The 26,001-nt window shown below is 34.7% G+C and overlaps 1 protein-coding gene across 3 annotated transcripts in view; it reads right to left on the reverse strand.

Annotated features, from left to right (window-relative positions):
* Positions 1-26,001, reverse strand: part of LOC110459812 (RAC-beta serine/threonine-protein kinase B-like) — a 51,178-nt gene continuing 25,177 nt past the window's right edge. The window contains exons 11-12 of one of the 3 annotated variants that reach the window (XR_002463933.1): positions 13,357-14,721; positions 12,747-13,289 (exon numbers count right to left, since the gene is read on the reverse strand). Coding sequence is in view for 2 of the 3 variants with exons in the window: in XM_021512259.1 (XP_021367934.1) it covers positions 14,428-14,721 (294 nt within the window). In the remaining variant the exon portion in view is untranslated. Of the gene's footprint in view, positions 6,209-12,746; positions 14,722-26,001 lie in introns of those variants that run through there. The other 2 variants (XM_021512260.1, XM_021512259.1) reach the window with 2 other exon arrangements.

Below are 26,001 nucleotides of genomic sequence, written 5' to 3' on the forward strand. Positions count from 1 at the left end.
TAAAACTACATAAAAAACTTTATTTTATACACAATGCTTTCCATGGATTGTCCATGCTGACTCCATGTTATTTTCATAGGATAATGTATCCAAGTCAACATCTAATATTACTGGAGATAGCCCAATTTTTCATGAAACAACTGTACTTATAATTTAACTGACAAAAATGTGTACTTTATCTTTGGAACGACAAATCATAAATTTAAAAGGAGAGACACCATCACAAATACTTACTGTGTCAGTCACCACAAACATCGAAGCCATAACAACTACTTCTTACAATAATTATAGAGTATTCTGGGAGTTGTTTGGATGGAACACCGGACATGAGGCTGTGACCCAGGGTATATGGTTTCACATGACTAAACAGTCCCTTTTTAATACTGCATTAAATGGAGAACTAAGATAGCAGGACACATTGGGGGGTCTTTGTCTGCTTTTAAAGGAAAGAAGTCTTTAATATAATTTAAAGTAAATTCTACCACATCGACAGTGTAACCAGACTTTATATTTGTTAGTAAACATGGGAAATTTGCCATTAGAAATGCATGTATATTTTTCTTCTTTTTTTGTCCATTTATATCATGCATATGCATTGCTTTCCAAAGCCTCACCTTTATTTTAAATGTAAACAAACTAGCTATTTGTCACTAGCCTTGGAAGAGTTTACTTTTTGGAGCTAAAGAGGATACATCTGTTCATGTACATGTGCATACATAAACAATTAACACATAGAGAAGGACCAATGGCTGCAGCTTCCAGAATCTACCATACCAGTTGCACATAGCTTGTTGGTATGATGTAAATAGCATCATGTGATAGATGTTTGCAAAGCCAAATAATTTGAATCTCGAAGTCACATAGCTTTACAGGCACTGAGGTAGACATGAATGCACATTTCATTACATTTAGACGTGATGAAAAATTGATATAATCACCAACATACGTTTGTATATTATGGTGTTATATATAACTCAGAATTTAAAGAAGTTGGAAAAACGATTTGCAGCCTTTGCTTTGATAAATGTTTTTCAAACATTTTCTCACCCTCGTTAAATATTCCAATATAAATACATGCACATATGTTGATTATTTATTAAATAAAAAATGTATGGGGAAGTGGAACAAAAATCTGTTCAACCAACCACCATCCTCTCATCATTTAGATTTACCTAAGTGATTGAGGTAGTGTAACAACAGTACAAAAGCACAAGGTAGTAATAGATGGCTGGTCAGGTCAGAAACACAGGCAAGAATAACTGTCTATGGAGGTTGGATCAGAGCCTGGGTAATGACATGGAGCGAAACATCAGTTCCAGCTGCCAAACTTATGTAAAACCTCTCAGGGTGGAATTCGTACCTCTTAGGATTTATCTAAATACAAGAATGAGTTATCATACATAAATCGGGTCTAAAAATAAAATAAATAGAAAACTGAAATTCAGTGAAAACAAATTATTTCTTAGACCTGCCTGTTCCATGTTAAACGAGAAAACATCTGGAGCTGTGGATTAAATGTTGGGTGTGGTCATAATTGTGCAGCCGTAATGATAGGCAATGTTTACATTAATGATGATATGCCACATTTTAGTAGCTTGGCATGAGTGTAAAGAGTATGTACACATTAGCATATGCAGAGGATGGAACAAGCTCGGTCAACACAGACAGGCATCACCGGGTTTACACAGTATATAAATGTGCAGCTCTCCGATTCTGATTGTTGGTCAACTATAACCGGGTAAAACCAACAATAATCAATTAAGACATTACACAAAGATCAGGTAGTTTTAGGGACTAAAAATATATATACATCATATCCAAACTATGTTTCTCATATCTAGTTCCATGAATGATGATGCCCTATATTTCAGTAAAAGTGGTCTTCAAGATGTTGATTTCAAAAAGATTTTGAACTATTCTGTTAACAAAAATACTTTTAATACACCAATACCAGGCATCAACTTAACACTGTTTTGAAATTTGAATCCAAATCAAGCATAGATAAACAATATTAATAATCATTAGGAATCGAGTAATTCAGTATACCGGTATATATGTATATATTGATCCATTGATAGGAAGTTTAAAGTTGAACACTTTGTGAAGAAAACTATGAATGAATTTTCTCTAATAATTATAAGTGCATCATACCTTGTCATTTTGACAATGTTATTATCCGAACATAAACAAACTCATAGAAACAGACCTGCCTATATCTATATGGAATTCAGTAAAACGCTAAAAAGATATTTAATTGTCCTGTATGCCAATCTGCTACTTTGAGTCAGTAATTTTGTGATGGCCCCCTGGACTTGTCCATACTCTCAAAACATTTTCTTGTTCTAAAGATGGAACATGTAGCAGTCTTAGAGATTGATATTAACATTATAATATTTGTCTTCAATAAGGCTAATGGGCTATACAGTGATATGACAGTAAAAACCAAAGCACCTATGTAAGTATTGTATTAAAGATTTATTTTTTTGTAAAACAGTTTACTTACCGGTACAAATTAAAATAAAATTAAGGAGAATAAAATACCATGACGTTTTTAAAGTTGTAGATAACAGTACAAACATATCTGAATGTCTCTTTCTTCTGTTTAATATAATAATATAACACTGAACTTTACAGGAGCCCGTGTTGAGTTGATAACATATTGTTAGGAGACAGGTCCCGTGTCCTAGGCCTGTACACCAGTGGAAACGGTGACATGTTAGCACAATAGTAGCAAAAGCCAGCCACATACTTATGATTGACTACTTCTAACTTCACATGGAAACAGGGAATCCTGTGTGTGTGATGGCAAATTATTTAAAATTAACAACCATTTTATGGGTGTTTATCTAGCACACTGAGGATAGTAGACAGTCTAGTGGTTAACCTTTTTTCATATTATTTGGTAATACACTTGAAACAAAGAACTTGAAATTCTTGAAACTCTTAAAAGCAAGTTATTAAGTTTGGTTCCTTAAAATTTATGACAGGGAGAAAGGAGGGGTATGAAAATAACTGATAACTACATATGTCACTTATTGATAGGATAAAATAGGTTAATTTGAAATGCCAGCATTTCACTCCACCGAATACCATTAAAAACAATCGTATTTGTAATTTGTCCCTTCTCATTTGAAACAAACAACATTTTCTCAATTACCGATAATCACTTGTCATAAATGTATCATTAGATTTACAAGTATATACACAGACATACCGACTGATAACTCCACTACAATATAGTCATTTACAATAAATTACAAAGTATTGTGGAACTGTAATAAGGTGTATGGGAACCCACAGTCAAACATGGAGACATGCGTGTGCAGAGCACACAGCGTACTGGAACATTATATTATCACTAGGTAAAAAAGGCATCAACGACCACGAGCATAATATATGCATACTTAGTACAACAATGGTAATATCAACAGCCGTCCAGTTTCCCACCCCAGAAACAATAAGTATTAACATTGTCAGACCAATCAATGTTCAACGCCCTTCGACAAAAAAATCCTACTTCCCATCTTGATAGTCCGTTATGTCATACAACCTTTCAAGCTAAAAGTTCTCAAATTGTTGCTTGAACTACTTGCATATACCTGTTTGTATACTAACTAAATAATATTGATATACAGTGAAACCTCTTTTGTCTGGACGGGAATATCAAGTCATACAATTTAATCGAACAGGATTACTCATTTCATATTAATTTTTTGCTGGATTTTGGAGAGAGCCGAGTAACAGTGTTTCACTGTACATATGCAATATTTTGTAATTCTTAAACAGTTAAATCATTAAAAATAAGTTTGATTATATATGTAAATTATCATCAAAATATCATTCAATTAAAGCAATTTGGAACATTAATTTCAAATGTTAATGACTTGATTTGATTAAAAGCTCTATAAAACTTACCTATATCATAATTATCAATGATTAATAGGGAATTATAGTATACACCTTGAAATGAGACCAGATTTAGGAGAAATACCTTAACAAACCTTAAACCTTGTACATTGTAAACCTAAACCGATATACCTTAAAGGATATCGTCATTTTGGCATATGATGAAAAAATGACAAAAAAGGCACCTCAGTTTTTCTTTAAAATCTATCAAAATAAGCAGTTTACACAGACAATGGACACAAGACAAAACTCCTATAATATAAAAAAACAAAACACTGTTGTCTTTGGTATGCTGATGATAACAATGAACAACGATTCATGTTTCACTCAGAGAGCTGTATCGTTTAACCCATCCCCTAAAACAAATGGGACACTAGGACGGCTTCTACTTGTACTACAAGGGTTGTAGTTCTTGTTGTAGCCTTATTTATGTCCAAGACTTAAGTAATATTTTAGTTGAATGGGCCAACTGACTGGAGGATCAGTATAACGAGACCTATACTTGTAAATATCACACATAAAAGTAACCCTCTGTAAGCATTAACAAACTAAGGATTACACAGCTATACACAAGTATAACCCCTATCTTACTTTGTAACACTCACTCTTTAGCACTTACTTAGAATTCTACAAGCACTCAATAGATCAACCGGCCCAATAATCAGCTACTGAGTTAATTCCTGTACAGAAATGTTCATTTTTACAAACATTTTACAGGAATACGTTTTCTGACGCTATTCTAATACCAGGATATTCCTAATAAACCCATTACTTAACAAGAATATCATTACTGAATTGAAAAATTTGCTGAGATAGAGCTATACTAAACCCATTACTATTGCATCATGGGATTTCCCTACTGAATCCATAAGTATACTGTGAAATCCCTACTGAATCTATATACTTTACTGAGACGGCCCTATTGCATCATGGGATATCCCTACTAAACCCATCATTGTACATATTGTGATATCCCTTCTGAGCCTATCTACTGAGACGGCTCTATTGCATCCTGGGATATCCCTACTGAATCCATTATCGTACATATTGTGATATCCCTTCTGAGCCTATCTACTGAGACAGCTCTATTGCATCCTGGGATATCCCTACTAAACCCATCATTGTACATATTGTGATATCCCTTCTGAGCCCATCTACTGAGACAGCTCTATTGCATCCTGGGATATCCCTACTGAATCCATTATCGTACATATTGTGATATCCCTTCTGAGCTTATCTACTGTGACGGCTCTATTGCATCCTGGGATATTGAACCCTACTGAACCCTTTAGAATACTGTGATAGCCCTATTTCATCATGGGATATCTCTGAATCATTACTTTGCACACCTGGATCATCCCTATTGAATCAAATATTTAGATGAGATATCCCAACCTTCATGAACCAATAATCACAGGGACACATCCATATTGAATCAAGAACTATCTCTACTGAACAAATTAGATAACAGGGTTATCCCTACTTTACCTATTAATTTATGGTGAATTCCCTACTGCAGCTGTAAGTTCACTGGGAAGCCCGTAGTTAACCTATTAGTTGCCCTTATATCTGTGTAGTGGCCTACTGGGTAAATGTTTCATTCCATTTTATGATACATTTAACAAGTTCAAATTAATTGATAAACCTAACCAAAATAATGATCTCATCATTATTAAAAAGTAAACTGCAGACAATGGCAATGTCATTTCTGTTCCTTTCGAAAGACATTAAGTTTGTCATCGCTGTATATATAGTTCACAGTCCTTTTGATAAGTGGTATGTGAGTATAAAATACCTAAAAAGTAAGATATTAAGGGTAAGGGCAATTAAAAGCTTTCTGAGGAAAATATATACTGTTTTCAACCAGCAAAAATCACTATCACTACTAGTAATGCTGGTAAATTTTCATATTTGAAATCAGACCAATTAATGATATTTGAAATTCAGGTCAAAGGAAGGAAGGATACATTCTCTTTCAGATTTAAAACACTGTTCAGCTTTAACGCTTTGATAACATTGAATTGGATGTGTTCACGGTACATCAAAACGTTTCGTCAGTGCCTGACACAGACTGGCTAAGGTAGCTGCCGAAGCTGCGGCTACTCGTGCCATGGTAGGAGAACTGTTCAAAGTATGGCATCTCGCCTTCCTCCTGTATGGACAGCAGTTGTCGTGAGCTTTGTGACAGCTCACTCTGTCTGTGGTGGGGCGGGGTCAGAGACATTGGCTCCCGTGCAAACTCGTCTGGGATGTACTTTGTGTCACAGCTACTCTTCACATCTGGCTTCCAGGGAGGGGCGATCTAGGAAGAGAGAACAAACATTGAGGTCACAGTGCTGGGCATTGATTGAACACTGAAACATATCTTTATATAGGAAACCCGTCTTTGTAGGACAGCAAAACGTATCTATATCTGTTTGCCGTCAACAACAATTTTGTACTGTTAAGATTATTCAGTGGCTTGTATAAGGTCTTGTGATATCACCATATGGTTTTATCATATTACAAGCACCGAGAGATACACTAATAGTGTACTTACCAGGTACCTAAAGAGGCCCAGTGGACCTGTATTGCTTACTTTGAAGTTCAACAATTACAGAAAAATGTTCTCTCCATTTTGGGGACTGCCTTTTAGTACCAAGTGGAACAAACCCGTCTTTTTTTTTTGACATTTTATTTCCCTTTCCCAAGAGTATTTCAAACAAAATGTGTTTTATTTATCTTAAGGATATTTCATACCAAATTCGGCTGAAATATAATCGTCTGATCAAGAGCAGAAGGCTTAATAGGATCTAAAACCAACCCAAGATTCCCATTTTGAGCATTACCCCTCAGCCCCCATCGTCTAATATCTCTAGTATGTGTACATGTAGCACAATTGACTGTGGGTATATGACGATGCTCAGCCCTAAGGCCAGCTACACTCCCCCAGGGATGGGGCCAGCCCCCTGCGCCAGTCGTGATAGTATGAGTGATTTAAAAAAGAAAATTAAGCTGATAATTGTTTAAATTCTTAAAAAGAAGGGATCTCTACCATTAATGTCTTAGGTACTAGTCGCCAGGAGTGGGGCAGATTTGTTTGATTTGGTAGTGGGGATCAGGATAATTTTTAATGGGTAAAACTGTATTAAAACTTCTTCCGTAGAGTCCCCCTTCCTCCACACCAACTGATAACTGTACAACTCTAGTAAAACTTTTCGAAGCAATTAAGTATACGCATTGTGTCACTTGGCTGAAGGGTTTTTGAGATGAAATTTGGTTCAAATCCTCTTATCTGTTTTAAGGAAAAGGCTTAAGATCTACCCAAGTATCCCTCATTGGCCCCCACCTCTTTACCCATAGGTGGGGTGGGGGCACACCCCCCGTTTCTAAAACCTTAATTATGTCTCTATGGCAAAAGGATCCACTTAGCTAGAACTAGTAGTGTTTTAAAGGAATGATGGCCGACAGCAAATGCATCATGGCTTAAGCTCATTGGTCCTCAGATTGGACCAGGTGAGCTAATCACCTTGATGTTTAAGTCATGATTGACAAAATTTGTACGTGTTATATAACGTCCCACACTATCTCTCACTAACCATATGCTTCTGTCATATTAAAAGCACTTACAAAGAAAACTAGCACATGCTATAGTGTCCAATAATATATCATTTTTACTACCAAATGTTCCGGCAGAATAGCGACAAACGTGTCCATGTCATATACATATATAATCCCAGAGTTTATTGAGGACAGAGAAAATGTGATTATAAGGTAGTGAAACCTATACAATGTACTTAAGGACAGTGATTATACTGTGCTGCAGGATGCTGTTAAGTCAACAATATGTATGTATTTGTATTCATCATAATATGAAATGCTTTATCATAAAATTATTTTACAGATCAGTGAAGAAGAATCTAGCAATATGTAACACTGTGAAACTTTTCATGACATTTCTGTAAACAAATGTGTAAAAAAATAAAAAAAAATATGGAAAAATCATACAGCACTGCTTTAATGTTTTGCAGAATACTTTCTGTATACCTTAGTTTTTTCTCTGAAAATGTTCTAGTTTGGGATCTTTCTTATATTCTAATGATTTATTGTTTTAATTTACAGTACAGCAAAACCTGGATCACCCATATAGGACAGAGAACTGAAAGTGTTTCTTTAACAACAAAAGTTGTCTGTACTAAGAAAGCAAATGAAACTAGAATTAATGATGAGCAACAACACCACTGAATCCGGTATAAAATGTGATGTTTGATTAACATCCTAAGAAAGCAAATGATAGACAAAACCTTTACTTTTATAATTAACTCAAAGAGGTCATGTATTGATGAGGCACCTGATCACTGATAAACTGTAATTATTGTCCCAATATCTGAAAGTTTTACTCCGACACTCTAAATAGTGTGTTGAGTATGTTTTGAGTAAACAGCTTATTACGATTTTATTGTTATTTGAAAGATTTGTGATATCAATGTATATGTAACTAGCTCCATGGTGAGTCTTGGTTTTTCAATTGTGACAATACTATCTTAATTTTTGTATTTACCAGTATAACACTTAATATATATTTTCATTAACCTTTAACTTGCAAATAGAAGTTTTCAGTTGATACTTGGTTTTAAGAAATAGTACATCTGGGATGTAATCGGCTGTAAAACCAAAAAGTCCTTGTCAGAGAAACAATAAACCTGTTTGACAACGAAATCCAATGTCTAGTTGTTGTGATTGGGTTGTAAATATAAGCTGTATGACAGAACACTGACAGGCCAACAAGGTCCCGGCCATGTATTTGACCGTGGCATATATATCCCCCATATTTGCTGAGCACAAACCACAGCAATGATCTTTAATTTTGAAGTAATAGAAATAATGAGTTATGATTTTTTGTAATGTAGGAGTCTATGAACAGGCTGCATTGAACATTGCTGTTCACAGTGATGTAAAACAAAAATACTCCTATACAGTACATGATTTTTTTTATTGATCTAGCATGGTAACTAACCTCTTAATATTACACAAGAAGAGTATCACCATGTATTTACATAACTTCATACACTCATTAATTACTTCGTAGAGGATGTTCTGTTAATCACAGAATTGGTCAATCCAGGATAAAAGTGATTGTGACCCCTACAGGTGATATACATGTACTTTCCTCCCACACACAAAGAGATAGGCCAAGTTTTCTCTAGCCCCAAAACTGGCCTTCTAGCATTTTGACACCAGACATCTGTCAAAATGTCAAAAGTGTGGTGTTTGGAGCCAGAGGCACTCGGGTTAACACTGACTGTAGTATGGAGTCTTATCTCCTGTACCTCTACAAACTGAAGTATTACCGATAGAGTCCTGATTTTGACCCTTGCAGTTCATGTGTTAGAGCTCTGACCCGTGTCCTTAGACTCGATCTTAACCCTGCCCCCACCCCCTATCTGACCTATAGGCATTACAGAACTCTATAGACTGTTTTGACCCTTGAGGCCTCTAGTATCCTTACAGACAATGTATATTTAGTTCTGACCCCTCCCTTTCTTCTGACCTGTACACAAAATACAATATATATATATAGTCCTGAACTCTCCTCACTTTCTGCTCTACAGAGAATATAGTGTTTGGCTCGAGCTCCAGGCCCTAAAGGCTTGTGGCCCCAACAAGCAATCAGCACTATTCCTGGCTAGGTTCCTTATAGACTACAATTGTAGTAAGAATTCCGGACTCTCAATTTATAAGGAACATTATTAGAGTATGTGAACCCTACAGTCTGTGGTATTAAAATCCTGACAAATCAACTATCAAAGAAAACTGTGTCAAGGATTTCAAACAAACTATAACAAATCATTATCATACCATGATTACATATATATATATAAATTCTCATAAACAGTAATATATTTTGACTTGTACTTCAGTACAATAGTTTTAAAATGAAACATTCAATGAGCAAACATAACATATTCCACACTTCAACAAATAAAGTATTACTATCCATATAAAACTGGCTTTTGACATTCATACTGTGCTAAACACATAGTTGTTGGGTCAAATCTCAACATAATGGTCTATTGTTCTTCTTATAGTTCTATGAATTATATTTTAGTTCTATGAATTATATTTTAGATGGCTAGTGGGACAACTGTATACGGTATAGCTGATTTAATTAAGAATTCTGATACCTAATACAAACTCTGATCAAAATAATAATTATCTCAAATATTTGCCTGAAATGTTTTAAACTAAACAGAGTTACCTCCCTTTAATGTTCTACACAGCATCAGCAATGATGGCAACAGTCCACAAATGTTTTTGCTTATGAAAAACAGTGTTTGTTTTTTCACGAGAGATTACCTGTCATTATGTTTTTTGGGGATAATATCACATCAAATGATGTACATATATCTACTAAACAGGTCGTAACAATAAATGTAGGGGGTTTTATGCTCCTTAACTGCACTTCCAGAAGCTTTCAACAACCGTGATTTAATTTTGCTAAATTCTATAATTGAAATAAAACAATTATAAAATATTAAAACAAAAACATTAAACAGCAGATATAAAGTCCAAAATATGAAGATATCAGTACATTCAAACTGATTTTGAGGTAGTGACTTTCAGCCTATGCGAACAACCTGATTTTTTTTAAAAGATAATAAATGTAGATTGACAATTCCTGGACTATGCTTTATTTGGCCTAATTTATTTAAAATTATATTTCAAAACATTTGAAAATTCAACAAATTTAATTTATCAAATCAACATAATTTTTATTCAGGATGGTTTTCTATAAATGCATTACAAAATTAATGCAAGGATTTTAATTTTTCTCTTTCTCCAGCCAAAGTACCACGGACTGTAAATCTGTAATCTCGGGATTGCAGAGTTTGGTAATATTTCTGTTTGATGACAAATATTCAGATTACCACACCCTGTATAATGATGCCTGGCATACAATTATGTGAACAAGTACCTGGTAAACCTTCCCTTTAGGCAAGACCTTACCCAAACCTTGGCACACTCATGAACTACATAATCATAAAAACTTCATACATTTTTAATAGTTTTTTATCATTTAGGGGTAAAAAGTGTCTGGATGTTCAACCTGGCTATCATTAAATCATTTATACACATAAAACAATGAGATTTTAAGAGTAAGTTTGTAAATAGCTATATTGCTCCACACAGTATGGGGTGGGGGGAGGGGGGATAAGGTTAAAAGATTTATTCGTGTAGCTATGCAGACTACTAAGTGTCAATAACTGGTTGATGTTTTAATATCCTGATATCTGTTATTTGCCATGTTTGATCTGTTTGGGGTATAAGACAGGTGATTGTTTTTTCTAAATAAAATAACAGAATCATCTTTTGTTAACGTTTCATAATATTGAATAATAGAATTGTTTAAAAATAATTTTTAAAAACCCACTCAATTAAAAAACAGGCAAAAGTGACAATGACATGTTCCGAAGCCATATGGAATCTCACATCTTACATAACGTAAAACTGTTTTCACATAATATACATGTATGTACATTACATACAGTTTACATTGCTATTTCAAAATGAAGTTAATAATGTGTTTAAATGGGTTTTGCCCGATAAACAGCTATACATACTGTTTTTTAATTAGATGATACAAATAAAACAATCAGAAATATCAAAAATACAACTATCACATGTTCAGAAAAATCACAGAAATACCAGACATACAACAGGCCGTCTCAGGCAATCACATAACGTCTATACACTTAATTTTCACAGGAAATTTCAAAAATACTTACAATACTAAATTGAAAAACAATCTAAAATCTACATTAGTACACCAATACTTGCCTCGATAGATCTCGGACCATGATTCAGTGCCCAGCATTTATGAACTCGAACACTTGTCTGATTAAAACATATTCTTTTACCTTATCACATTAACACCTGACAGTGACCTATACAAGGTCATGTCTGGGTGACCTTTACATTAATTAGATTTTTTTTTATCAATTCCTTTAAACAAACTTTATTTCTTGAATTTCTTAAGTTTTTTTAAATTACCAATTTAAGCTTTAGATAACAACAAAAAAAGAAAAAAAAAGAAAAAAAAAGAAAAAGAAACAGGGTAAATTGTGATTGGCTGATGAAATTTCCATTGTCAAATTAAATAATTTCTTGAAGGTTTATTTTCTTGTGATCCACATCATATGTTTTATGAGAAGTTCTTTTTACACAACCAATACCATTTTCTATGTGATGTTTCGATGACTTGTTCGATATGTACACTGTCATGTTCATCAGACAAATGACCAATGAAGCATATGCACACAAAGGTGTAAAATGTGTACGAGTTGTCCATAAAATCGATGTCGATTTAGGCTACGCTAGAAACATATGTACAATAGTTGTTATATATGTACCGAAATGACTCAATTCAGCCAGCTTTGTTAACACTTGGTCATAGATGTGCGATGTAAAAATATATATATAAAAAAAATAACAAAAAAAAAATGGTTGTGTAAAAAGAACTTCTCATAATCCATACTTACCAACCTGGAGAAAATGTTAAGACACATCAGATGTTCATGTGACATAATAACAGAAAATCTCTTTCCATCACATTGCAGAAATGAGTTTTTGTCAGACAATGTAAATTACACACAGCTACATACACTAACACTAACAGTTACATAGCTCTCGTGATCTGTTCAGCATACTAGCCTGTCAACATTGACCTCTAGTACCTTGTATATTTACATACTACTGATCATGATTTATCAAGGAAAACAAAACTTTCATTAGATTGGCTATATAACCAATCAATATAAAATACTCTCACTCAAATCTTCTGTCTTGAATGTGCCTCTACTTTCACTCCATGTCATTACTGTGTATAAATTAGGTGACCAAGAAATTGGATGATTTACAGGTGAGTTATAATCTCAATTAATTAGCATTACTTAAGAATAAAAATATAAACAAGTACAATACAATTTCAATAGCTTATAACAGCAAGTTCAGATTACTGTTCCCATGATATTTAAACTCATTCTGATAAATGATAGCAAGCTGCGTATCCAATCAATTAAAAATTAACGAACAGCTGCAATATCAAACACAACCACATGACCAGCAACTACACATTTACATCATATTTGTTAAGATATATCTTTAAAAAGGACAACTTTGACAGGCTGAATTAAAAAAAAAAATGTCAAACCCTCAATAGTTTCAGAAAAGAACTCCAGTGATTTCATTGTTTGTTATAATTAGATAGTAAAGAGCAATTTGTTGATAAACCATTTTTTTGTGTGAAAATTTCAGCTATACCACCAGATAGCGGTCAAAGACTCTTGATAAGTGTTGACCTACAAAGACACCTTCTCTTGATAAGTGTTGACCTACAAAGACACCTTCACGTGATAAGTGTTGACCTACAAAGACACCCCTCTCTTGATAAGTGTTGACCTACAAAAACACCTTCTCTTGATAAGTGTTGACCTACAAAGACACCTTCTCTTGATAAGTGTTGGCATACAAAGACACCTTCTCTTGATAAGTGTTGACCTACAAAGACACCTTCTCATGATAAGTGTTGACCTACAAAGACACCTTCTCTTGATAAGTGTCGACCTACAAAAATATCCAGGATCTATTTCCTCTCTGAAGACAAATCATTTGACCTCTCACAAATCCCACCAACTATATAAAGCTTGGCACCCCTAGGTTTATCCCATGTCATTTAGGTTTCCAATTTTTGAGGGTGCAAACAAAACCAACTTTTATATCTCTTACCTCATTTAACCTCTTGTCAAGTCACATGAGGAAAACATATACAAATGAAAAACAAACAAACTTGGAAGATTTTTTTGAGGTGAAGAAATATATGCATAAGTGTCAAACCTAGTGCTATAAAAGTATCCTGCAATACATCCATGTAGAAATATTTCTAGGAATTTTGACAAAATGTGCAACATATCGGTTATTTGTATAATTCTAGACTGTGAACGTTGATTTTCTAAGACAATGATTTATTACCCTGCCAACATTAAGAACTGTACACAACTTCCCTAGTAGCACTTCTACTCTATGTCCACTACCTCCTGTTAACGAGCACGCAACAATAACAGGTCATTGCAGGTCATGATTGACAAGTTACATACATCAGTGTGTTCATCAATGGACAATCATTTGTGTGCTGTTGTCGACAGATAATATGTAATATCTGTGTGACAGAAGGACAAATTTGACACCTCGTTTAAAATCAATTTACACATTATATAATCATTATACAATGGCCTTCGTCTGTTACAAAAGAATCCAATAGTTACAACAATATGGATCAACTGGTACAGAGCATGTGAACCCACATCAATGTCCTTGGTTCATGTGGCAAATTTGTCTGTAAATCATATGATCAAAAAGTAACTTGACCACGTGACCTGAAAGCAGTGGATGGCACCATCAACTAGCAGATCTCTTGTGCTGACATGCCACACAGTCGGGAGTCACATGACCCTATGGGTCCTATATATGTGAGTGTCTGTGAGGTCATGTGCTCCATGTTGTCTCAAAGCTCATACAACTGGAGGCGTGGCTGTGGGCCAGCGACACCTTACTACCATGGTAGGAGAACTTCTCAAAGTAGGGCAGGGCCTCAGGCATCTCCTCGTCAATGCTCTCCAGGGGATGGCCTCCATTAGCCAGGTTGAAGTTTCCGAACTGGAACTCCCCAGGCCCTTGCTTGTTGGGCGGAGTCAGGCTCACAGACTCTCCAGTGAAGACATCATCAAAATAGCGCGTGTCAGTCTCGGAGGTCACCTGAGGCTTGAAGGGCGGTGGAATCTGACAGAGAGGAGGACATACACATTAGAGAGAGACAGCACCATACATCTCCACAGTAAGTCTTAGGCCCCAGAACCCCTCCATACCAACCAGTGGCCCCAGCCATCAAGCACAGCAGCCAGGGCTACCTGGGTGTGTGGCAAAACACTAGGTCTGGGGCAACAGTTAGTACAGAGGTAAGCTCAAGGGTTTGTGGAAACCAAAGGAGACTGACTAGCAAGCACACACTTCTGTTTTCACTATAGGGACTCAATTTCAGGAACATTTGTTAGAGTTTTAAGGAAAAACAAATGATTAATTGTGCGATTGTGCTATTGAGAAACACACCCAGACCATATTGTATTGAAATTTGTTTAAGCTTCCCTGGTTTATGTTGAACACATTTGTGCAATTATAAATAATATAAAAGTGGATATTTTACATATAGTGTTAATATATTCACTGTTGCTAAGTATATTTATAGGGTACGATAACCTCACAGAGTTAATGTAACTAAATGATAGGGTAGAAAAACCTCACAGAGTTAATGTTACTAAACCAAACAGTAGTAAATAACCTCACAGAAATAATTTTAATAAACCAGAGGGAAGTATAACATTGCATAGAGTTAATGTTACTAAACCAAAGGGTAGTAAGACCTCATAGAGTTAATGTTAGTAAACCAAAGGGTATTAAGACCTCATAGAGTTAATGTTACTAAACCAGAGAGTATTACGACTTCACAGAGTTAATGTTATTAAACCAAAGGGCAGTATATAACCTCACAGAAATAATGTTACTAAATTAAGAGGGAAGTATAACATTGCATAGAGTTAATGTTAGTAAAACAAAGGGTAGAAAGACCTCATAGAGTTAATGTTACTAAAACAAAGGGTAGTAAGACCTCATAAAGTTAATGTTACTAAACCAGAGAGTAGTACGACCTCACAGAGTTAATGTTACTAAAACAAAGGGTAGTAAGACCTCATAGAGTTAATGTTACTAAAACAAAGGGTAGTTAGACCTCACAGAGTTAATGTTACTAAACCAAAGGGCAGTATATAACCTCACTGATTTAATGTTACTAAACCAGATGGTAGTATATTACATCATAGAGCTAATGTTACTAAACCAAATGGTAGTATTTAACCTTACAGAGTCAGTGCCTGAAATGGACGGTCGCCCACTCGCCTGAGGCGACCACTTTCGTGTCAGGGCGACCAGAAGTTGTCCAAAGACAAGTAATTACTGGCCCAAAATAAAACGTCTGGGCGACTGCCCTACACTCCTGCTAAAATTCATATTATCGTAATTTTAAAAGTGAAGCAGACAACATTTGGCATGATTTTCTGGTTAATATAAAAATGGAATACATGTGATGTTTAACAAGCGGAATACAAACAAACTCCATATCGTTTTGTTCTGTTTGAAATTCCCCCTGCTATTTTGTACTAACCCAGGAGCCATGTTTTAGAAGTAGGTCAGAGAATGCTACAACGACATGGACATGTTTTTTGAGTGTTCTATTCCTTAATATACTATATATTTGTGTCTATGGCATAGATATGGGATCTATATTACATGAACCGTGAGTAGACATCGTTGTCATGAACTGTGAACCACTTAATTGAGTTTTCCAAGCCGATTTAGTTCCGCCCGGATTTGGCTTGCACTATATCATTTGGGCCAGTAATCTTAAATTTTTACTTGCCCAAATTTTTTTTTTCAGGCACTGCAGAGTTAATGTTACTGAACCATAAGGCAGTATATAATCTCACTGAGTTAATGTTACACTAAGCCAGAGGGCAGTGAGACCTCGCATAGTTAATGTTACTAAAACAAATGTAATATACATGCATACCCTAATAAAGTTAATGTTACTAAAACAGAGGGCAGCTAGAGTTAATCTTAGTAAACCAAAGGGTAATATATACCTCACAGAGTTAATGTTACTAAACCAAAGAGTAGTATATACCTCACAGAGTTAATGTTAATAAACCAAAGGGTAATATATACCTCACAGACTTAATGTTACTAAACCAAAGGGTAATATATGCCTCACAGAGTTAATGTTACTAAACCAAACGGTAATATATCCCTCCCAGAGTTAATGTTACTAAACCAAAGGGTAATATATGCCTCACAGAGTTAATGTTACTAAACCAAACGGTAATATATCCCTCCCAGAGTTAATGTTACTAAACCAAAGGGTAGGATATACCTCACAGAGTTAATGTTACTAAACCAAAGAGTAGTATATACCTCACAGAGTTAATGTTAATAAACCAAAGGGTAATATATACCTCACAGAGTTGATGTTACTAAACCAAAGGGTAGTATATACCTCCCAGAGTTAATGTTACTAAACCAAAGGGTAATATATCCCTCACAGAGTTAATGTTACTAAACCAAACGGTAATATATCCCTCCCAGAGTTAATGTTACTAAACCAAAGGGTAGGATATACCTCACAGAGTTAATGTTACTAAACCAAAGAGTAGTATATACCTCACAGAGTTAATGTTAATAAACCAAAGGGTAATATATACCTCACAGACTTAATGTTACTAAACCAAAGGGTAATATATCCCTCACAGAGTTAATGTTACTAAACCAAAGGGAAGTATATATACCTCACAGAGTTAATGTTACTAAACCAAACGGTAATATATCCCTCCCAGAGTTAATGTTACTAAACCAAAGGGTAATATATGCCTCACAGAGTTAATGTTACTAAACCAAAGGGTAATATATACCTCACAGACTTAATGTTACTAAACCAAAGGGTAATATATGCCTCACAGAGTTAATGTTACTAAACCAAACGGTAATATATCCCTCCCAGAGTTAATGTTACTAAACCAAAGGGTAATATATACCTCACAGAGTTTATGTTACTAAACCAAAGGGTAGTATATACCTCACAGAGCTAATGTTACTAAACCAAAGGGTAGTATATTCCTCACATAGTTAATGTTACTAAACCAAAGGGTAGTATATACCCCACAGAGTTAATGTTACTAAACCAAAGGATAGTATATACCTCACAGAGTTAATGTTACTGAACCAAAGGGTAATATGTACCTCACAGAGTTAATGTTACTAAACCAAACGGTAATATATCCCTCCCAGAGTTAATGTTACTAAACCAAAGGGTAATATATCCCTCACAGAGTTAATGTTACTAAACCAAAGGGAAGTATATATACCTCACAGAGTTAATGTTACTAAACCAAAGGGTAGTATATATACCTCAGATAATAACATGTTACTAAGATAGAGGGCAGTGAGACCGCAAAAAGTGAATGTTAGTAAACCAGAGAGTAGCATAATCTCACGGACTCAATGTTTCTAAACCTGAAGTTACTATAACCTGGAAATGTTTCTAAACCAAAGAGCAGTAAAACACAGAGGTAAGGTTAGTGATATAACTACAGCTGTCAAACAAACAGTAATAAAGTTACTGTCAGACAAACGGTGATAAAGTGACTGTCAGACAAACAGTGATAGAACTACTGTCAGACAAATGGCGATAAAGTTACTGTCAGACAAACTATGATAGAACTACTGTCAGACAAACAGTGAATAAGTTACTGTCAGACAACCGATGATAGAACTATTGTCAGACAAATGTTGATAAAGTTACTGTCAGACAACCGATGATAGAACTATTGTCAGACAAATGTTGATAAAGTTACTGTCAGACAACCGATGATAGAACTATTGTCAGACAAATGTTGATAAAGTTACTGTCAGACAAACTGTTATAAAGATACTGTCAGACAAACAGTGAATAAGTTACTGTCAGACAACCGATGATAGAACTATTGTCAGACAAATGGTGATAAAGTTACTCTCAGACAAACGATGATAGAACTATTGTCAGACAAATGTTGATAAAGTTACTGTCAGACAAACTATGATAGAACTACTGTCAGACAAATGGTGACAAAGTTACTGTAAGACAAATAATGATAGAACTACTGTCAGACAAACAGTGAATAAGTTACTGTCAGACAACCGATGATAGAACTATTGTCATACAAATGGTGATAAAGTTACTCTCAGACAAACGATGATAGAATTATTGTCAGACAAATGGTGATAAAGTTACTGTAAGACAAACAGTGAATAAGCTACTGTCAGGCAAATTTCGACAAAGTTACTGTCAGACAAACAATGATAGAACTACTATCAGACAAACGATGATAGAATTATTGTCAGACAAATGGTGATAAAGTTCCTGTCAGACAAACAATGATAGAACTACTATCAGACAAACGATGATAGAACTACTGTCAGACAAACAATGATAGAACTACTGTCAGACAAACAATGATAGAACTACTGTCAGACAAACAATGATAGAACTACTGTCAGACAAACAGTGAATAAGTTACTGTCAGACAACCGATGATAGAACTATTGTCATACAAATGGTGATAAAGTTACTGTCAGACAATCAATGATAAAGTTACTGTCAAACAAACAGTAATAAAGTTACTGTCAGACAAACAGTGATAGAACTGACAAATGGTGATAACGTTACTGTCAGGCAAAAAGTGATAAATTACCATCAGACAGAAAGTGATAAATTACCGTCAGACAAATAGTGATAAATTACCGTCAGACAAACAGTGATAAATTACCATCAGACACACAGTGAATAAGTTACTGTCAGACAAACTGTTATAAAGTTACTGTCAGACAAACAGTGATAAATTACCATCAGACACACAGTGAATAAGTTACTGTCAGACAAACTGTTATAAAGATACTGTCAGACAAACAGTGATAGAACTGACAAATGGTGATAACGTTACTGTCAGACAAAAAATGACTATCAGACAAACAGTGATATATTAAGTTATTGTAAGACAAACGGTGATATATAACCGTCAGACAAACTCTGATAAAGCTACTGACAGTCTAATAGTGATAGACTACCATCAGACAAACAGTGATAAAGTTACTGTAAGACAAACGGTGATATAACCGTCAGACAAATAATGATAAATTACCGTCAGACACACAGTGATTAAGTTATTACTGTCAGACAAACTCCGATAAAGCTACTGACAGTCTAATAGTGATAGACTAACGTCAGACAAACAGTGATAAAGTTACTGTAAGACAAACTGTGATATATAACTGTCAGACAAGTAGTGATAGATTACTAGCAGACACACAGTGATAAAGTTACTGTCAGACAAACAGTGATAAAGTTACTGTCAGACAAACAGTGATAAAACTACTGACAAACTGTGATAAAATTACTATCAGACAAACAGTGATAAATTAACGTCAGACAAACAGTGAATAAGCTACTGTCAGGCAAATTTCGACAAAGTTACTGTCAGACAAACTGTGATAAAGTTACTGTAAGACAAACAGTGAATAAGCTGCTGTCAGGCAAGTTGCGATAAAGTTACTGTCAGACAAACTGTGATAAAGTTACTGACAGGCAAACTGTGATAAAGTTACTGACAGACAAACAGTGATAAATAACCGTCGGACAGACAGACACATCTTTGTATCTTATTACTTTTTTATTACTTTTTTTTTTTAAATTATAGAATATGCCAACGACAATTTTGAAATTTAAAATGTTACATCTTATAATAATCTCAGTGGCTTTCAGCATTATTAAAACCATTGTCGTATTTTTTTTTAGAAATTTCATTCCCACTGATACAACAACATGTAGATCAGTGTCAAGCAGCTGACTAATGTAATAAGATTGAATGCCTTTATAATATTACTCAAAAATTCTTTTGATGTATCAGTAAAAAATGGAATAGAAAAAAGTTAAAAAAAACATGAGTATATTGCATGCCGGGACAGAATAAGAATGAAATATATATGTTACTGAAAAGAACTAAAAGTCAGATAAGACACATAGCAAAACATTATCAAATGATAATACACACCGCTCGGGCACTATACCTATCCCCAGACAACGTACATTATAAGAGAACAGTTTCCTCGGGAAAGGGCCATAATAGAATATTAGAACTTTCTCGACCCTTTTTTACATTGGTATATATATCAATATACCAAACAAGGAAAACAGTACATTTGACATCTACATGTGACATCGCTGATAGAGGTAGGTCACGTCCTTCCTGTCGAACATAACTCTGACATCAGGGGTAGTAACCTTTAAGGTCAGTACCCTGACATCAGTGGTAGGAAGATATAAGTGGTATGTGACCTTGACGTTTGGGCGAAGTACATTTAAGTGGTAAGTGAGCTGGATGTTTGTTGTAGGAACATTTAACTGGTACCTGATCTCGACTTTTGAGCGAGGAACATTTAAGAAGTAGATAGGTGACCTTGTCTTATGGGGTAGGAACTTAAGTGAAACATGATGACCCTGACTTTTGGGGTAGGAACCTAAGTGAAACACGATGACCCTGACTTTTGGGGTAGGAACTTCAGTGAAACAAGATGACCCTGACTTTTGGGGTAGGAACTTCAGTGAAATATGATGACCCTGACTTTTGGGGTAGGAACTTTCAGCGCTATATGATAGGATCATTTAAGTGGTATGTGATCTTGACATTAGGGGTAGGAAACTAAGTGGTATTTGACCTTAACCTTAGAGGGAGGAATATTTAAGAGGTGCATTATTTTCACTTTTGGGATAAGGATCAAACCTTTAGGTTGTACATGCCCTTGCCAGCTGAAGTAGGAATCTTTCAGTGGTATGTGACCTTGACATTTGTGTACTGTAGGAACCTTTAAGTGGTATGTGACCTTGACATTTGTGTACTGTAGGAACCTTTAAAAGGTATGTGACCTTTACATTTGTGTACTGTAGGAACCTTTAAAAGGTATGTGACCTTGACATTTGTGTACTGTAGGAACCTTTAAGTGTTATGTGACCTTGATAGGTGTGTACTGTAGGAACCTTTATGTGGTACATGTGACCTTGATGTCTGGGTATGGAGGAAACCTTAAAGTGGTATTTGACCTTGACCTTACAGGTATGAACCTTTAAGTGGTATGTAACAAATCAGTGATGCGTGCATATTACGTTTTAAGCCAGTTGTGATGTTATGGGTCAAGCCATGTCATAATCAACACATAGTCCAGACACAAACACATGAATGATTTTGCAATGCCATACCATGACATGCAGATCATAATAAGCTGTATGAAACTGCAACCACTCAAACGTCATGGAAGAGTAGACCTTGTTCCCTTTTAGTATTAATAAGAGCAAGTAAGTGAGTAGGTGTTTGTTAGAAGGTTGAGTCATTAAACTGAACTAATAAACTGATATTGCATAATGAAATGTGGAAATATTACAAAAAGGGCTGATGAGTACTCAATATGTCCACAGTGGAGAAGGTGTAGGGGAGGGAGAGAGCAGGGTGGAGAAGGTGTAGGGGAGGGAGAGAGCAGGCAAAGCTCTATATTTGTGATGATGAGATGTGGACAAAGTGAAAAAGATAAAGAAAGCCTTTGGTACATGTCTGATAAAGGGGCATTGTTAAAATTGGTCAACTGCACTGTCTGGTGTTGGTCTGTAGCTACATATATATATGTAACTGTACATACAAATTTAGGAACATATCCAAAATATTTGAAATGATCAATACAAAACATTTTCAAAATATTAATATCATTCATCAATTACAAAAAAATGCTAATAAATTGATTCTTTTGATTACACAAATGCAATTGCTAAGTTAAGATGATCAAAATTTAACCCTGGCTGTTTCATACACACAAAAAATTGCCACTTAAGATAACAAGAATTACGCGTAATTATTAATGTGTCGCCTGTCCCGCTTTGTCTATATAATAAACATTTGACATAGTACATAAGGAAACGGACCTTAACGCAAAATCATAACATTGATTTTTTTAAAAGTCCAGAAATTTCAGGTTTTTAGCCGAAAAAGTGCAGAAATCCATGAAATGTTTATAGAGTAGTAGGCTCTACTACCCATGATACATTTATGATTGAGGTTTGGTTGGTCTAGCTCTTATACTTTGTCAAAAAGAGCCTAATATGCAAGAGCTAAACGCTAAAACCTTAATGTTGAGGTTTTTTCCAAGTCCAGAAATTTGAGGTGTAACTTTGTCAGAAACAGGGCTAAACGCAAAACCTTAACGTTGAGGTTTTTTTTCTAAGTCCAGAAATTTGAAGCTTTTTAGCAAAAAAATACAGAAATCGTTAAAATGCTAGTAAAGAGTGTAATGCATTCAGCTATACATCCCATGATACATATATAAATTTGAGGTTTTTACCAAAAAAATGCAGAAATCAATGAAAAGTTTTTAGTGCAGTAGGCTCCACTACCCATGCTACATCTATGATCGAGGTTTTGTTGGTGTAGCTTTGTCAGAAACAGAGCTAAATGCAAAACCTTAACATTGTTGACGACGCCGTCGGAAAAGCAACGCCTATGTGTCTTTACGACATCCGTCGTAGGCGACACAAAAATCATCTCTCAAGAGAGTGTAGCTAAAAACAGCAGACTATAAAACAGCAGGTTAGACTTGATGAGTGAGCTTATATATACACAATATATTCTAAAACTTTATGAAATTATAAACTTGTACATAACTAGCAACAAGTCCACTGATCAGACTTACAATACTATGTATAATGATGAAGTTAAGGACCAAAATGAAAAAATAAAATAAAATAAAATCACAAAAAAGAACACGTTAACCATGCAATCATGCAAGAAATTTTATCTAAACTGAAAAGATTCAGGGAAAAAAATCATGCCATACACAAAATGTATATTGGTTTGAAAATGTAAACTAATGTTTTTAATTTTAATTGGTAAGTATAAAATATCCCTATATAAAGTTCTTCTATAACTGAAACAGTGATTAATTTCATTGTGTCATTATTTTTTGGGGGGAACTAGGCCAAGGTTTTCATACAATTGATATTTCAATTAATTTGTGTTTTATCCTCTTCATGATCAAAAGATCAGAGAATATCATATGTGTGTGTATGTACAAAATCTTTTCCAATTAGTATTGAAAATTCCACTATACATGATATCAAGTATGTTATTATTTGACTTAAACTCTGTGATAAAAATTCTAAGAAAGATTAACATTTTCATTTTTTTATATAAGTAAAGCTAAGGCAAAGGGAGGTCATCATTCCACACTACACCTCTAAAAAAAGGGAGGCAATTCTAACTTGGTAGGGAGAAGATAATCCTACTCTACAGTTTGCTACTATAGACAAACAGATTTTTTTTAAAGATGCTTTTCCTGTATCTATCTGCCATTCTTTGTCGAGGAAGCCCAGACTGGGGCAGGTATATCTAAACATGCTGTCATTCCAATCTAGACTGGAGACTACAACGGGACTTCCCCATACATTATAATGGTAACATTCCGGTTAGGAAAGAGGAAGCACCATCATGGAATATATATATAGTGTGGTTGGATATTGGTGCCTGGGATAATGTATCGTAAGCTCAAGTGACCTCCAAGCTGAAATGGAGAAACATGATGACGGCACGGTACATATTTCTATAACAATGCAATCCAACGGCACAAGCTTATAATGTGCATGATTTACATGATGGCAACAGAATATACTTATAGTATATAGCTAGGAATTATCAGTAAGATCATGATGCAGAACTGATACTTTAAACCTCCAATCAACCATCATTTCATGATGCATGATATATAAAATTTTATTAAAAATGTTTTCTTGAACTTCTGGAGAACAATATGTTGAATTCTTGCAAATAATAAGAGTACAAGAATATATGTGAAATTTTACAGATTTTTTGTAATTGTGTCTGTTGGATCAATTCCAGTCATAACAACTATTGTATGGCATGGCTTGAATATTTACATTTGTATGTCACGGGGCCAAAATGGACATGATGATAATGTGACAGTTTGAACAAGGAGTGTCAATTATATTATGTGTATTACACAAGTTTATAACTAGCACTTGTTCACATTCTGCACACAATAACACCTGCTCTGTAATGGGTTTTCTTAATAAAGGCCACAACAAAGATGGCACTGCAGCTGATGGACAATCTCAACTCATTCTATTATATGTTCAAATTTGGGAGTTTCAAAATCTACAAAGACCTGACGTTATAATTAAAAGGGAGAATTACCCACCACCTGAAAATACTCATGGAAGATACACAAATAACACACCGATACAAATGTATATCAAAGATTTTGAAAACAGGAAACTTAATCATAAAGGAGACGAGAGGTGAACAAACGTGTAGTAAATACATAAAGTTGACTGTTAACATACAACTAAAGAGGTCCAACACTAGTTAACATTGTACACAGGGAAGTTTTCACAGCAGTACAAATTTTGCAATAACGTGAACCTAAAATTTAAAATTCAAGTTGAACATTTCTTATCAAGTAATAGTACAAACATGTACACTGTAAGTCATTTCTGAAGTCACCATTTCAACAATGCAAAATTTTGCATTTATCCAAATAATGTGAAAGTTACACTGCATGAAAATAAGCTGTAATAGAACTGAATTATAGTACGAGTTCAATTTAACATAACAATAATAAAATTACAAGCGAAAATAACATACTGAACAATTTGTTATAGAGTATTAACTTCTAGTATGTATAACATAAGATATACAGAAGTACTAAGTATCTGTTATAAAGTACATGTATTTATAGTGAGACTACAACCTATTGAAGTACCTAAGGTATTTTATAGTATTTATACAGATACACAGTACTAATTTATAGTAATATTATCGGGAAAAAATCTGACAGGGAGGAACAATCACATTCTATATTTGTTTCTTATCAAAATGCAATGAATCGACCAAATGAACCAAGAATATGATATCAGGCCTGGAATATATGTTCCAAAACAAACTGAACCTTTATATCCATTTAAAATTAAATAGGAATTAGTCTCAGATTAGAAAATACACATGAACTATTGCAATGGTAAGTATGAAGTTAGTTTTTCAAAATGCATTGCTTTTCTTCAGAGTGCAAGATTACTTTCACTTTTACATTAGGGGATAAAATAAGGGAACATTCGCGTATCCGGTTGAAACAGTTGAACCTGTAAAGAAAATGACAGGTACAGATCTGAACTGAGGCCGACCTCAGGAAAATTTGGCACGTGTCCAGACGTACCTGGCCGAAACTAAAATGCTGACTATTGCCAGTTTGCGTTATTTCTTTCTAAAACAATGTCAAGCCACATGTAGTTTTTAAGATACGTTATGTAATTCAGTGGACGCATGAGAGAAGGGCATAATATCCTTGAGACATTGTTTTTTATTCTCCGAA

This window comes from Mizuhopecten yessoensis, unplaced genomic scaffold (assembly GCF_002113885.1).
Source record: "Mizuhopecten yessoensis strain PY_sf001 unplaced genomic scaffold, ASM211388v2 scaffold10227, whole genome shotgun sequence".
Lineage (NCBI taxonomy): Eukaryota > Metazoa > Mollusca > Bivalvia > Pectinida > Pectinidae > Mizuhopecten > Mizuhopecten yessoensis.